At 42.7% G+C, this 17329-nt stretch overlaps 1 protein-coding gene across 2 annotated transcripts in view; it reads left to right on the top strand.

Moving 5' to 3' along the window:
• The window catches only part of raver2 (ribonucleoprotein, PTB-binding 2), a 195871-nt gene that overhangs the window by 116787 nt on the left and 61755 nt on the right, over nt 1–17329 (top strand). For both annotated transcript variants that reach the window (XM_036978624.1, XM_036978623.1), the window contains exon 4: nt 14127–14318. In XM_036978624.1, the coding sequence (XP_036834519.1) occupies nt 14127–14318 (192 nt within the window). The remainder of the gene's footprint in view (nt 1–14126; nt 14319–17329) is intronic.

The following is a 17329-nucleotide window of genomic DNA, read 5'->3' as shown; positions in this document are numbered from 1 at the left end:
TAATACAGTACAGGACTGCTGCTCCACCTGAGCTATGATAGATGTAATACAGTACTGCTACTCCACCTGAGCTATGATAGATGTAATACAGTACAGTACTGCTGCTCCACCTGAGCTATGATAGATGTAATACAGTACTGCTACTCCACCTGAGCTATGATAGATGTAATACAGTACAGTACTGCTGCTCCACCTGACCTATGATAGATGTAATACAGTACTGCTACTCCACCTGAGCTATGATAGATGTAATACAGTACAGTACTGCTGCTCCACCTGAGCTATGATAGATGTAATACAGTACTGCTACTCCACCTGAGCTATGATAGATGTAATACAGTACTGCTACTCCACCTGAGCTATGATAGATGTAATACAGTACTGCTACTCCACCTGAGCTATGATAGATGTAATACAGTACTGCTACTCCACCTGAGCTATGATAGATGTAATACAGTACTGCTGCTCCACCTGAGCTATGATAGATGTAATACAGTACTGCTACTCCACCTGAGCTATGATAGATGTAATACAGGACTGCTGCTCCACCTGAGCTATGATAGATGTAATACAGTACTGCTACTCCACCTGAGCTATGATAGATGTAATACAGTACTGCTGCTCCACCTGAGCTATGATAGATGTAATACAGTACAGTACTGCTACTCCACCTGAGCTATGATAGATGTAATACAGTACAGTACTGCTGCTCCACCTGAGCTATGATAGATGTAATACAGTACTGCTACTCCACCTGAGCTATGATAGATGTAATACAGTACAGTACTGCTGCTCCACCTGAGCTATGATAGATGTAATACAGTACTGCTGCTCCACCTGAGCTATGATAGATGTAATACAGTACTGCTACTCCACCTGAGCTATGATAGATGTAATACAGTACAGGCATGCTGCTCCACCTGAGCTATGATAGATGTAGTACAGTACAGGACTGCTGCTCCACCTGAGCTATGATAGATGTAATACAGTACTGCTGCTCCACCTGAGCTATGATAGATGTAATACAGTACAGTACTGCTGCTCCACCTGAGCTATGATAGATGTAATACAGTACAGTACTGCTGCTCCACCTGAGCTATGATAGATGTAATACAGTACTGCTACTCCACCTGAGCTATGATAGATGTAATACAGTACTGCTGCTCCACCTGAGCTATGATAGATGTAATACAGTACTGCTACTCCACCTGAGCTATGATAGATGTAATACAGTACAGTACTGCTGCTCCACCTGAGCTATGATAGATGTAATACAGTACTGCTACTCCACCTGAGCTATGATAGATGTAATACCGTACTGCTGCTCCACCTGACCTATGATAGATGTAATACAGTACAGGACTGCTGCTCCACCTGAGCTATGATAGATGTAATACAGTACTGCTACTCCACCTGAGCTATGATAGATGTAATACAGTACTGCTGCTCCACCTGAGCTATGATAGATGTAATACAGTACTGTACTGCTACTCCACCTGACCTATGATAGATGTAATACAGTACAGGACTGCTGCTCCACCTGAGCTATGATAGATGTAATACAGTACTGCTACTCCACCTGAGCTATGATAGATGTAATACAGTACTGCTGCTCCACCTGAGCTATGATAGATGTAATACAGTACTGCTACTCCACCTGAGCTATGATAGATGTAATACAGTACTGCTACTCCACCTGAGCTATGATAGATGTAATACAGTACTGCTGCTCCACCTGAGCTATGATAGATGTAATACAGTACTGCTACTCCACCTGAGCAATGATAGATGTAATACAGTACTGCTACTCCACCTGAGCTATGATAGATGTAATACAGTACTGCTACTCCACCTGAGCTATGATAGATGTAATACAGTACTGCTACTCCACCTGAGCTATGATAGATGTAATACAGTACTGCTGCTCCACCTGAGCTATGATAGATGTAATACAGTACTGCTACTCCACCTGAGCTATGATAGATGTAATACAGTACAGGACTGCTGCTCCACCTGACCTATGATATATGTAATACAGTACAGTACTGCTACTCCACCTGAGCTATGATAGATGTAATACAGTACAGTACTGCTACTCCACCTGACCTATGATAGATGTAATACAGTACAGTACTGCTACTCCACCTGAGCTATGATAGATGTAATACAGTACAGGACTGCTACTCCACCTGAGCTATGATAGATGTAATACAGTACTGCTACTCCACCTGAGCTATGATAGATGTAATACAGTACTGCTGCTCCACCTGAGCTATGATAGATGTAATACAGTACTGCTGCTCCACCTGAGCTATGATAGATGTAATACAGTACAGTACTGCTGCTCCACCTGAGCTATGATAGATGTAATACAGTACAGTACTGCTGCTCCACCTGAGCTATGATAGATGTAATACAGTACTGCTACTCCACCTGAGCTATGATAGATGTAATACAGTACTGCTGCTCCACCTGAGCTATGATAGATGTAATACAGTACTGCTACTCCACCTGAGCTATGATAGATGTAATACAGTACAGGACTGCTACTCCACCTGAGCTATGATAGATGTAATACAGTACTGCTACTCCACCTGAGCTATGATAGATGTAATACAGTACAGGACTGCTACTCCACCTGAGCTATGATAGATGTAATACAGTACTGCTACTCCACCTGAGCTATGATAGATGTAATACAGTACAGGACTGCTACTCCACCTGAGCTATGATAGATGTAATACAGTACTGCTACTCCACCTGAGCTATGATAGATGTAATACAGTACAGTACTGCTTCTCCACCTGAGCTATGATAGATGTAATACAGTACTGCTACTCCACCTGAGCTATGATAGATGTAATACAGTACAGGACTGCTACTCCACCTGAGCTATGATAGATGTAATACAGTACAGGACTGCTACTCCACCTGAGCTATGATAGATGTAATACAGTACTGCTACTCCACCTGAGCTATGATAGATGTAATACAGTACTGCTACTCCACCTGAGCTATGATAGATGTAATACAGTAATGCTACTCCACCTGAGCTATGATAGATGTAATACAGTACTGCTGCTCCACCTGAGCTATGATAGATGTAATACAGTACTGCTACTCCACCTGAGCAATGATAGATGTAATACAGTACTGCTACTCCACCTGAGCTATGATAGATGTAATACAGTACTGCTACTCCACCTGAGCTATGATAGATGTAATACAGTACTGCTGCTCCACCTGAGATATGATAGATGTAATACAGTACTGCTACTCCACCTGAGCTATGATAGATGTAATACAGTACAGGACTGCTGCTCCACCTGAGCTATGATAGATGTAATACAGTACTGCTACTCCACCTGAGCTATGATAGATGTAATACAGTACAGTACTGCTGCTCCACCTGAGCTATGATAGATGTAATACAGTACTGCTACTCCACCTGAGCTATGATAGATGTAATACAGTACAGTACTGCTGCTCCACCTGACCTATGATAGATGTAATACAGTACTGCTACTCCACCTGAGCTATGATAGATGTAATACAGTACAGTACTGCTGCTCCACCTGAGCTATGATAGATGTAATACAGTACTGCTACTCCACCTGAGCTATGATAGATGTAATACAGTACTGCTACTCCACCTGAGCTATGATAGATGTAATACAGTACTGCTACTCCACCTGAGCTATGATAGATGTAATACAGTACTGCTACTCCACCTGAGCTATGATAGATGTAATACAGTACTGCTGCTCCACCTGAGCTATGATAGATGTAATACAGTACTGCTACTCCACCTGAGCTATGATAGATGTAATACAGGACTGCTGCTCCACCTGAGCTATGATAGATGTAATACAGTACTGCTACTCCACCTGAGCTATGATAGATGTAATACAGTACTGCTGCTCCACCTGAGCTATGATAGATGTAATACAGTACAGTACTGCTACTCCACCTGAGCTATGATAGATGTAATACAGTACAGTACTGCTGCTCCACCTGAGCTATGATAGATGTAATACAGTACTGCTACTCCACCTGAGCTATGATAGATGTAATACAGTACAGTACTGCTGCTCCACCTGAGCTATGATAGATGTAATACAGTACTGCTGCTCCACCTGAGCTATGATAGATGTAATACAGTACTGCTACTCCACCTGAGCTATGATAGATGTAATACAGTACAGGCATGCTGCTCCACCTGAGCTATGATAGATGTAGTACAGTACAGGACTGCTGCTCCACCTGAGCTATGATAGATGTAATACAGTACTGCTGCTCCACCTGAGCTATGATAGATGTAATACAGTACAGTACTGCTGCTCCACCTGAGCTATGATAGATGTAATACAGTACAGTACTGCTGCTCCACCTGAGCTATGATAGATGTAATACAGTACTGCTACTCCACCTGAGCTATGATAGATGTAATACAGTACTGCTGCTCCACCTGAGCTATGATAGATGTAATACAGTACTGCTACTCCACCTGAGCTATGATAGATGTAATACAGTACAGTACTGCTGCTCCACCTGAGCTATGATAGATGTAATACAGTACTGCTACTCCACCTGAGCTATGATAGATGTAATACCGTACTGCTGCTCCACCTGACCTATGATAGATGTAAAACAGTACAGGACTGCTGCTCCACCTGAGCTATGATAGATGTAATACAGTACTGCTACTCCACCTGAGCTATGATAGATGTAATACAGTACTGCTGCTCCACCTGAGCTATGATAGATGTAATACAGTACTGTACTGCTACTCCACCTGACCTATGATAGATGTAATACAGTACAGGACTGCTGCTCCACCTGAGCTATGATAGATGTAATACAGTACTGCTACTCCACCTGAGCTATGATAGATGTAATACAGTACTGCTGCTCCACCTGAGCTATGATAGATGTAATACAGTACTGCTACTCCACCTGAGCTATGATAGATGTAATACAGTACTGCTACTCCACCTGAGCTATGATAGATGTAATACAGTACTGCTGCTCCACCTGAGCTATGATAGATGTAATACAGTACTGCTACTCCACCTGAGCAATGATAGATGTAATACAGTACTGCTACTCCACCTGAGCTATGATAGATGTAATACAGTACTGCTACTCCACCTGAGCTATGATAGATGTAATACAGTACTGCTACTCCACCTGAGCTATGATAGATGTAATACAGTACTGCTGCTCCACCTGAGCTATGATAGATGTAATACAGTACTGCTACTCCACCTGAGCTATGATAGATGTAATACAGTACAGGACTGCTGCTCCACCTGACCTATGATATATGTAATACAGTACAGTACTGCTACTCCACCTGAGCTATGATAGATGTAATACAGTACAGTACTGCTACTCCACCTGACCTATGATAGATGTAATACAGTACAGTACTGCTACTCCACCTGAGCTATGATAGATGTAATACAGTACAGGACTGCTACTCCACCTGAGCTATGATAGATGTAATACAGTACTGCTACTCCACCTGAGCTATGATAGATGTAATACAGTACTGCTGCTCCACCTGAGCTATGATAGATGTAATACAGTACTGCTGCTCCACCTGAGCTATGATAGATGTAATACAGTACTGCTACTCCACCTGAGCTATGATAGATGTAATACAGTACTGCTACTCCACCTGAGCTATGATAGATGTAATACAGTACTGCTGCTCCACCTGAGCTATGATAGATGTAATACAGTACTGCTGCTCCACCTGAGCTATGATAGATGTAATACAGTACAGTACTGCTGCTCCACCTGAGCTATGATAGATGTAATACAGTACAGTACTGCTGCTCCACCTGAGCTATGATAGATGTAATACAGTACTGCTACTCCACCTGAGCTATGATAGATGTAATACAGTACTGCTGCTCCACCTGAGCTATGATAGATGTAATACAGTACTGCTACTCCACCTGAGCTATGATAGATGTAATACAGTACAGGACTGCTACTCCACCTGAGCTATGATAGATGTAATACAGTACTGCTACTCCACCTGAGCTATGATAGATGTAATACAGTACAGGACTGCTACTCCACCTGAGCTATGATAGATGTAATACAGTACTGCTACTCCACCTGAGCTATGATAGATGTAATACAGTACAGGACTGCTACTCCACCTGAGCTATGATAGATGTAATACAGTACTGCTACTCCACCTGAGCTATGATAGATGTAATACAGTACAGTACTGCTTCTCCACCTGAGCTATGATAGATGTAATACAGTACTGCTACTCCACCTGAGCTATGATAGATGTAATACAGTACAGGACTGCTACTCCACCTGAGCTATGATAGATGTAATACAGTACAGGACTGCTACTCCACCTGAGCTATGATAGATGTAATACAGTACTGCTACTCCACCTGAGCTATGATAGATGTAATACAGTACTGCTACTCCACCTGAGCTATGATAGATGTAATACAGTAATGCTACTCCACCTGAGCTATGATAGATGTAATACAGTACTGCTGCTCCACCTGAGCTATGATAGATGTAATACAGTACTGCTACTCCACCTGAGCAATGATAGATGTAATACAGTACTGCTACTCCACCTGAGCTATGATAGATGTAATACAGTACTGCTACTCCACCTGAGCTATGATAGATGTAATACAGTACTGCTGCTCCACCTGAGATATGATAGATGTAATACAGTACTGCTACTCCACCTGAGCTATGATAGATGTAATACAGTACAGGACTGCTGCTCCACCTGAGCTATGATAGATGTAATACAGTACTGCTACTCCACCTGAGCTATGATAGATGTAATACAGTACAGTACTGCTGCTCCACCTGAGCTATGATAGATGTAATACAGTACTGCTACTCCACCTGAGCTATGATAGATGTAATACAGTACAGTACTGCTGCTCCACCTGACCTATGATAGATGTAATACAGTACTGCTACTCCACCTGAGCTATGATAGATGTAATACAGTACAGTACTGCTGCTCCACCTGAGCTATGATAGATGTAATACAGTACTGCTACTCCACCTGAGCTATGATAGATGTAATACAGTACTGCTACTCCACCTGAGCTATGATATATGTAATACAGTACTGCTACTCCACCTGAGCTATGATAGATGTAATACAGTACTGCTACTCCACCTGAGCTATGATAGATGTAATACAGTACTGCTGCTCCACCTGAGCTATGATAGATGTAATACAGTACTGCTACTCCACCTGAGCTATGATAGATGTAATACAGGACTGCTGCTCCACCTGAGCTATGATAGATGTAATACAGTACTGCTACTCCACCTGAGCTATGATAGATGTAATACAGTACTGCTGCTCCACCTGAGCTATGATAGATGTAATACAGTACAGTACTGCTACTCCACCTGAGCTATGATAGATGTAATACAGTACAGTACTGCTGCTCCACCTGAGCTATGATAGATGTAATACAGTACTGCTACTCCACCTGAGCTATGATAGATGTAATACAGTACAGTACTGCTGCTCCACCTGAGCTATGATAGATGTAATACAGTACTGCTACTCCACCTGAGCTATGATAGATGTAATACAGTGCAGTACTGCTATTCCACCTGAGCTATGATAGATGTAATACAGTACAGGACTGCTGCTTCACCTGAGCTATGATAGATGTAATACAGTACTGCTACTCCACCTGAGCTATGATAGATGTAATACAGTACTGCTGCTCCACCTGAGCTATGATAGATGTAATACAGGACTGCTGCTCCAACTGAGCTATGATAGATGTAATACAGGACTGCTGCTCCACCTGAGCTATGATAGATGTAATACAGTACTGCTACTCCACCTGAGCTATGATAGATGTAATACAGTACTGCTACTCCACCTGAGCTATGATAGATGTAATACAGTACTGCTGCTCCACCTGAGCTATGATAGATGTAATACAGTACAGTACTGCTGCTCCACCTGAGCTATGATAGATGTAATACAGTACTGCTACTCCACCTGAGCTATGATAGATGTAATACAGTACTGCTGCTCCACCTGAGCTATGATAGATGTAATACAGTACAGGACTGCTGCTCCACCTGACCTATGATAGATGTAATACAGTACAGTACTGCTACTCCACCTGAGCTATGATAGATGTAATACAGTACTGCTACTCCACCTGAGCTATGATAGATGTAATACAGTACTGCTGCTCCACCTGAGCTATGATAGATGTAATACAGTACTGCTACTCCACCTGAGCTATGATAGATGTAATACAGTACTGCTACTCCACCTGAGCTATGATAGATGTAATACAGTACTGCTGCTCCACCTGAGCTATGATAGATGTAATACAGTACAGTACTGCTGCTCCACCTGAGCTATGATAGATGTAATACAGTACTGCTACTCCACCTGAGCTATGATAGATGTAATACAGTACTGCTGCTCCACCTGAGCTATGATAGATGTAATACAGTACTGCTACTCCACCTGAGCTATGATAGATGTAATACAGTACTGCTGCTCCACCTGAGCTATGATAGATGTAATACAGTACTGCTGCTCCACCTGAGCTATGATAGATGTAATACAGTACTGCTACTCCACCTGAGCTATGATAGATGTAATACAGTACTGCTGCTCCACCTGAGCTATGATAGATGTAATACAGTACTGCTACTCCACCTGAGCTATGATAGATGTAATACAGTACTGCTGCTCCACCTGAGCTATGATAGATGTAATACAGTACTGCTACTCCACCTGAGCTATGATAGATGTAATACAGGACTGCTACTCCACCTGAGCTATGATAGATGTAATACAGTACTGCTACTCCACCTGAGCTATGATAGATGTAATGCAGTACTGCTGCTCCACCTGAGCTATGATAGATGTAATACAGTACTGCTGCTCCACCTGAGCTATGATAGATGTAATACAGTACTGCTACTCCACCTGAGCTATGATAGATGTAATACAGTACTGCTACTCCACCTGAGCTATGATAGATGTAATACAGTACAGTACTGCTGCTCCACCTGAGCTATGATAGATGTAATACAGTACAGTACTGCTACTCCACCTAAGCTATGATAGATGTAATACAGTACAGTACTGCTACTCCACCTGAGCTATGATAGATGTAATACTGGACTGCTGCTCCACCTGAGCTATGATAGATGTAATACAGTACAGTACTGCTACTCCACCTGAGCTATGATAGATATAATACAGTACTGCTACTCCACCTGAGCTATGATAGATGTAATACAGTACTGCTACTCCACCTGAGCAATGATAGATGTAATACAGTACTGCTACTCCACCTGAGCTATGATAGATGTAATACAGTACTGCTGCTCCACCTGAGCTATGATAGATGTAATACAGTACAGTACTGCTACTCCACCTGAGCTATGATAGATGTAATACAGTACTGCTACTCCACCTGAGCTATGATAGATGTAATACAGTACTGCTACTCCCCCTGAGCTATGATAGATGTAATACAGTACAGTACTGCTGCTCCACCTGAGCTATGATAGATGTAATACAGTACAGGACTGCTACTCCACCTGAGCTATGATAGATGTAATACAGTACTGCTGCTCCACCTGAGCTATGATAGATGTAATACAGTACTGCTACTCCACCTGAGCTATGATAGATGTAATACAGTACTGCTGCTCCACCTGAGCTATGATAGATGTAATACAGTACTGCTACTCCACCTGAGCTATGATAGATGTAATACAGGACTGCTACTCCACCTGAGCTATGATAGATGTAATACAGTACAGTACTGCTACTCCACCTGAGCTATGATAGATGTAATACAGTACTGCTACTCCACCTGAGCTATGATAGATGTAATACAGTACTGCTGCTCCACCTGAGCTATGATAGATGTAATACAGTGCAGTACTGCTGCTCCACCTGAGCTATGATAGATGTAATACAGTACAGTACTGCTGCTCCACCTGAGCTATGATAGATGTAATACAGTACAGTACTGCTACTCCACCTGAGCTATGATAGATGTAATACAGTACTGCTACTCCACCTGAGCTATGATAGATGTAATACAGTACTGCTACTCCACCTGAGCTATGATAGATGTAATACAGTACTGCTGCTCCACCTGAGCTATGATAGATGTAATACAGGACTGCTACTCCACCTGAGCTATGATAGATGTAATACAGTACAGTACTGCTGCTCCACCTGAGCTATGATAGATGTAATACAGTACTGCTACTCCACCTGAGCTATGATAGATGTAATACAGTACTGCTGCTCCACCTGAGCTATGATAGATGTAATACAGTACTGCTACTCCACCTGAGCTATGATAGATGTAATACAGTACTGCTGCTCCACCTGAGCTATGATAGATGTAATACAGTACTGCTACTCCACCTGAGCTATGATAGATGTAATACAGTACTGCTACTCCACCTGAGCTATGATAGATGTAATACAGTACTGCTACTCCACCTGAGCTATGATAGATGTAATACAGTACTGCTACTCCACCTGAGCTATGATAGATGTAATACAGTACTGCTACTCCACCTGAGCTATGATAGATGTAATACAGTACTGCTACTCCACCTGAGCTATGATAGATGTAATACAGTACTGCTGCTCCACCTGAGCTATGATAGATGTAATACAGTACTGCTACTCCACCTGAGCTATGATAGATGTAATACAGTACAGTACTGCTGCTCCACCTGAGCTATGATAGATGTAATACAGTACTGCTACTCCACCTGAGCTATGATAGATGTAATACAGTACTGCTACTCCACCTGAGCTATGATAGATGTAATACAGTACTGCTACTCCACCTGAGCTATGATAGATGTAATACAGTACTGCTACTCCACCTGAGCTATGATAGATGTAATACAGTACTGCTGCTCCACCTGAGCTATGATAGATGTAATACAGTACTGCTACTCCACCTGAGCTATGATAGATGTAATACAGTACTGCTACTCCACCTGAGCTATGATAGATGTAATACAGTACAGTACTGCTGCTCCACCTGAGCTATGATAGATGTAATACAGTACTGCTACTCCACCTGAGCTATGATAGATGTAATACAGTACAGTACTGCTACTCCACCTGACCTATGATAGATGTAATACAGTACTGCTACTCCACCTGAGCTATGATAGATGTAATACAGTACTGCTACTCCACCTGAGCTATGATAGATGTAATACAGTACTGCTACTCCACCTGAGCTATGATAGATGTAATACAGTACTGCTACTCCACCTGAGCTATGATAGATGTAATACAGTACTGCTACTCCCCCTGAGCTATGATAGATGTAATACAGTACTGCTGCTCCACCTGAGCTATGATAGATGTAATACAGTACTGCTGCTCCACCTGAGCTATGATAGATGTAATACAGTACAGTACTGCTGCTCCACCTGAGCTATGATAGATGTAATACAGTACTGCTACTCCACCTGAGCTATGATAGATGTAATACAGTACAGTACTGCTGCTCCACCTGAGCTATGATATATGTAATACAGTACAGTACTGCTGCTCCACCTGAGCTATGATAGATGTAATACAGTACTGCTACTCCACCTGAGCTATGATAGATGTAATACAGTACAGTACTGCTACTCCACCTGAGCTATGATAGATGTAATACAGTGCAGTACTGCTACTCCACCTGAGCTATGATAGATGTAATACAGTACAGTACTGCTGCTCCACCTGACCTATGATAGATGTAATACAGTACTGCTGCTCCACCTGAGCTATGATAGATGTAATACAGTACTGCTACTCCACCTGAGCTATGATAGATGTAATACAGTACTGCTGCTCCACCTGAGCTATGATAGATGTAATACAGTACAGTACTGCTACTCCACCTGAGCTATGATAGATGTAATACAGTACAGTACTGCTACTCCACCTGAGCTATGATAGATGTAATACAGTACAGTACTGCTGCTCCACCTGAGCTATGATAGATGTAATACAGTACAGTACTGCTGCTCCACCTGAGCTATGATAGATGTAATACAGTACAGTACTGCTATTCCACCTCAAATCAAATCAAATCAAATGTTATTTGTCACATACACATGGTTAGCAGATGTTAATGCGTGTGTAGCGAAATGCTTGTACTTCTAGTTCCGACAATGCAGTAATAACCAACAAGTAATCTAGCTAACAATTCCAAAACTACTACCTTATACACACAAGTGTAAGGGGATAAAGAATATGTACATAAAGATATATGAATGAGTGATGGTACAGAGCGGCATAGGCAAGATACAGTAGATGGTATTGAGTGCAGTATATACATATGAGATGAGTATGTAAACAAAGTGGCATAGTTAAAGTGGCTAGTGATACATGTATTACATAAAGATGCAGTAGATGATATAGAGTACAGTATATACATATACATATGAGATGAATAATGTAGGGTATGTAACATTATATTAGGTAGCATTGTTTAAAGTGGCTAGTGATATATTTTACATCATTTCCCATCAATTTCCATTATTAAAGTGGCTGGAGTTGAGTAAGTGTGTTGGCAGCAGCCACTCAATGTTAGTGGTGGCTGTTTAACAGTCTGATGACCTTGAGATAGAAGCTGTTTTTCAGTCTCTCGGTCCCAGCTGTGATGCACCTGTACTGACCTCGCCTTCTGGATGATAGCGGGGTGAACAGGCAGTGGCTCGGGTGGTTGTTGTCCTTGATGATCTTTATGGCCTTCCTGTGACATCGGGTGGTGTAGGTGTCCTGGAGGGCAGGTAGTTTGCCCCCGGTGATGCGTTGTGCAGACCTCACTACCCTCTGGAGAGCCTTACGGTTGTGGGCGGAGCAGTTGCCGTACCAGGCGGTGATACAGCCCGACAGGATGCTCTCGACAGGATGCTCTGCATCTGTAGAAGTTTGTGAGTGCTTTAGGTGACAAGCCGAATTTCTTCAGCCTCCTGAGGTTGAAGAGGCGCTGCTGCGCCTTCTTCATGATGCTGTCTGTGTGGGTGGACCAATTCAGTTTGTCTGTGATGTGTACGCCGAGGAACTTAAAACTTACTACCCTCCACTACTGTTCCATCGATGTGGATAGGGGGGTGTTCCCTCTGCTGTTTCCTGAAGTCCACAATCATCTCCTTAGTTTTGTTGACGTTGAGTGTGAGGTTATTTTCCTGACACCACACTCCGAGGGCCCTCACCTCCTCCCTGTAGGCCGTCTCGTCGTTGTTGGTAATCAAGCCTACCACTGTTGTGTCGTCCGCAAACTTGATGATTAAGTTGGAGGCGTGGGTGAACAGGGAGTACAGGAGAGGAGAGGGCTCAGAACGCACCCTTGTGGGGCCCCAGTGTTGAGGATCAGCGGGGTGGAAATGTTGTTGCCTACCCTCACCACCTGGGGGCGGCCCGTCAGGAAGTCCAGTACCCAGTTGCACAGGGCGGGGTCGAGACCCAGGGTCTCGAGCTTGATGACGAGCTTGGAGGGCACTATGGTGTTAAATGCCGAGCTGTAGTCGATGAACGGCATTCTCACATAGGTATTCCTCTTGTCCAGATGGGTTAGGGCAGTGTGCAGTGTGGTTGAGATTGCATCGTCTGTGGACCTATTTGGGCGGTAAGCAAATTGGAGTGGGTCTAGGGTGTCAGGTAGGGTGGAGGTGATATGGTCCTTGACTAGTCTCTCAAAGCACTTCATGATGACGGAAGTGAGTGCTACGGGGCGGTAGTCGTTGAGCTATGATAGATGTAATACAGTACGGTACTACTACTCCACCTGAGAGAGAGTATTGGGAATGTGTCAGAGTTGGATGTGAGTTAGAGCTCATCTTGTGAGAGTATACTGCCAGTCACTGTGAAGGCTAGACAAGGTTGTTGCTTTATTCCGTACACACTGTGCTGATTGTGATGGGAATAAGAGAGTGTTGGGAATGCATTGTGCAAGGTTTATATGTTGGTATGTACTTGTTTTTACTGTTGTCAGTTTGTTTGTTTGTAGCCCTGTGCTGTTGAGAGGGAGATGTGTGTAACGTGTGTGTATAACGTGTGTGTGTTTTCTGTGTTTCAGCTAGCCCAGGATGAGGGCAGCCCGGTGCGAGGGTTCGGGGTGGTGGAGTATGAGAGTGCAGAGCAGGCGGAGGCCATACTGATAGAGATGGACAGAACACTGGTGGGAGGACAGGAGATCCGTCTCTCTCTCTGCACCCCCGGAACCTCAGGCAGGAGCACATTGGCAGCGCTCATTGCTGCTCAGGGTGTGGTAAGTAATTTGTCTAGAAGGACAAATCGCATACACACACACATACATACACACACATACACACACAAGCATGGCCACTTGTGCACACACAATACTATGTTTAATGCAAATCTGGATAAACAATAGTGCTGAGTGATTAACCAAAAGTTATTTAAACAACTCATTGACCAATGTTGGTTCAATTATTTTAATTCCATTTTGTTAGTTTTTTTTTCTGCGAACTCAATACGCACATTGTGCAGTTTCTGTAGAGATGTCAGATCAAGCCTGAACCGTGCAATGTAGTAGTGTTGTAGTTTCCAACAGGACAATATTCTACATAGTTTAACGCAGAAAACGTGGTAATTAACTACAATGACCATAATCCATTGCACGACTACTTGTCCGGTTTGTGTTTCTTGTACACCTGCTACATGAAAGAGAGAAGAATACACAATCGAGGGATAGAGAGCAGTTACTTTGTGAGGTATCTCTACCTGAAAATACATGATCTAAGTGATGGTTGGTATTCAGCAGTCATCAACAGTCTCTATAGAGATGAGATATGAAATAAAGTCATCAAATGTAATATATACAACAACTGAAATATTTCATTCAAGTAATGTGAATAAATGATGGTTATTAAGTAGTCATGAGGAGTCACTACCATCATGGACTTTTATTAATAGTTTTATTCTGTGTTGTTACAGCATTCAACCCACATAATACTCAGTGCATTTAATGTTTAGATGATCAAACCTGAAACCAAACCGACCACAAAAAACACTAATCACTCAGCGTTAATAAACTGACAGATTTACAAAGTCCAATGATATACAAATGAATGCATATAAAAATCATCAGTCACTATGCTTGCTTATACAGTATTCATACATGTACTGTATATACACCTTCCTAATATTGAGTTGTACCCCTTTTGCCCTTAGAATGTCTTCAATTGTTTCTAGCATGGACTCAATGTGTTGAAAGCGTTCCACTGGGATGCTGGCCCATGTTGTGTCAAGTTAGCTGGATGTCTTTTGGGTGGTGGACCATTCTTGATACACACGGGAAACTGTTGAGCTTGAAAACACAGCAGCATTGCAGTTCTTGACACACTCAAACCTGTGCGCCAGGCACCTACTACCATACCTTCAAAGGCACTAAAATCTTTTGTCTTGTCCATTCACCCTCTGAATGGCACACACACACAATCCATGTCTCAGTTGCCTCAAGGCTTAAAAATCCTTCTTTAACCTGTCTCCTCCCCTTCATCTACACTGATTGAAGTGGATTTAACAAGTGACATCATAGCTTTCACCTGGATTCACCTGGTCAGTCTATGTCATGGAAAGAGCAGGTGTTCCTAATGTTTTGTACAATCAGTGTATTATTGAAGCAATAAGGCCCAAGGGGGTGTGGAATAATATACCACGGCTAAGGGCTGTTCTTTGCACGACGCAACACAGAGTACCTGTATATAGCCCTTAGTCGTGGTATATAGGGCCTATACCACAAACCCCCGAGGTGATTTACTGCGGTTATAAACGGGTTACAAATGTAATTAGAACAGTAAAAATAAATGTTTTGTCATACCCATGGTACACAGCCTCATACATCACGGCTTTCAGCATTCAGGACTTGAACCACCCAGTTTATAAAGGGAAATAATGCACGCTCTAGAATGCCCTTCAAACCAATCAAAAACGAGTATTCAACAATGCCATGGTATTCTGAAAATGTAAACATAAATCTGTATACTGTATACATGCATACATATCACCTCCCGTTCCTTCTTTCTCTCGTACTGTGGTGCTGTCTGGCAGAAACAATAACAGTGGAAGTTATTTTAAGAGTTGTCCTAATGTAACCCTGCCTTACAATGAGCCCTCTCCTCTGTTCGCTTCTGACAGAAATCAACCCTTCTGTGCTCACTGCCCCTGACACACACATGCCTACACACATACAAAAACTGACATGCACACAGACACACACACTACTGGAATGTACTCAAACACATGCACAGTCAAAGTCATCCACACACACACATACAACCATTGAAGTCTACACACACACTTAAATACGTGCACACACAGTACTTTGAGCACCTCACCTCTACCCCACTCACTCTCTAATTTCTACCTTTTGAGACGAAAAGATGGTAGGAGGAACTGTCAATCTGTCAACACCACAGCATCAACTTGGTCATACCAGGTGACTGTGGACAGTATAATGTATAGTACTGTGGGACATCCCAGGTATATTATCAGATGATCCCTGTGACTCAGAGATAGTACTCTGGTACATCCCAGGTATATTATCAGAGGATCCCTGTGTCTCAGAGATAGTACTCTGGTACATCCCAGGTATATTATCAGATGATCTCTGTGTCTCAGAGATAGTACTCTGGTACATCCCAGGTATATTATCAGACGACCCCTGTGTCTCAGAGATAGTACTCTGGTACATCCCAGATATATTATCAGACGACCCCTGTGTCTCAGAGATAGTACTCTGGTACATCCCAGGTATATTATCAGACGACCCCTATGTCTCAGAGATAGTGCTCTGGTACATCCCAGGTATATTATCAGATGATCCCTGTGTCTCAGAGATAGTACTCTGGTACATCCCAGGTATATTATCAGATGATCCCTGTGTCTCAGAGATAGTACTCTGGTACATCCCAGGTATATTATCAGATGATCCCTGTGTCTCAGAGATAGTACTCTGGTACATCCCAGGTATATTATCAGATGATCTCTGTGTCTCAGAGATAGTACTCTGGTACATCCCAGGTATATTATCAGACGACCCCTGTGTCTCAGAGATAGTACTCTGGTACATCCCAGATATATTATCAGACGACCCCTGTGTCTCAGAGATAGTACTCTGGTACATCCCAGGTATATTATCAGACGACCCCTATGTCTCAGAGATAGTGCTCTGGTACATCCCAGGTATATTATCAGATGATCCCTGTGTCTCAGAGATAGTACTCTGGTACATCCCAGGTATTTTATTTGACGATC

The sequence above is a fragment of the Oncorhynchus mykiss genome, chromosome 5 (assembly GCF_013265735.2).
Source record: "Oncorhynchus mykiss isolate Arlee chromosome 5, USDA_OmykA_1.1, whole genome shotgun sequence".
Classification (NCBI taxonomy): Eukaryota; Metazoa; Chordata; class Actinopteri; order Salmoniformes; family Salmonidae; genus Oncorhynchus; species Oncorhynchus mykiss.
Note: the sequence above shows the minus strand (reverse complement) of the source record. Positions and strands in the feature narration are given on the sequence as shown.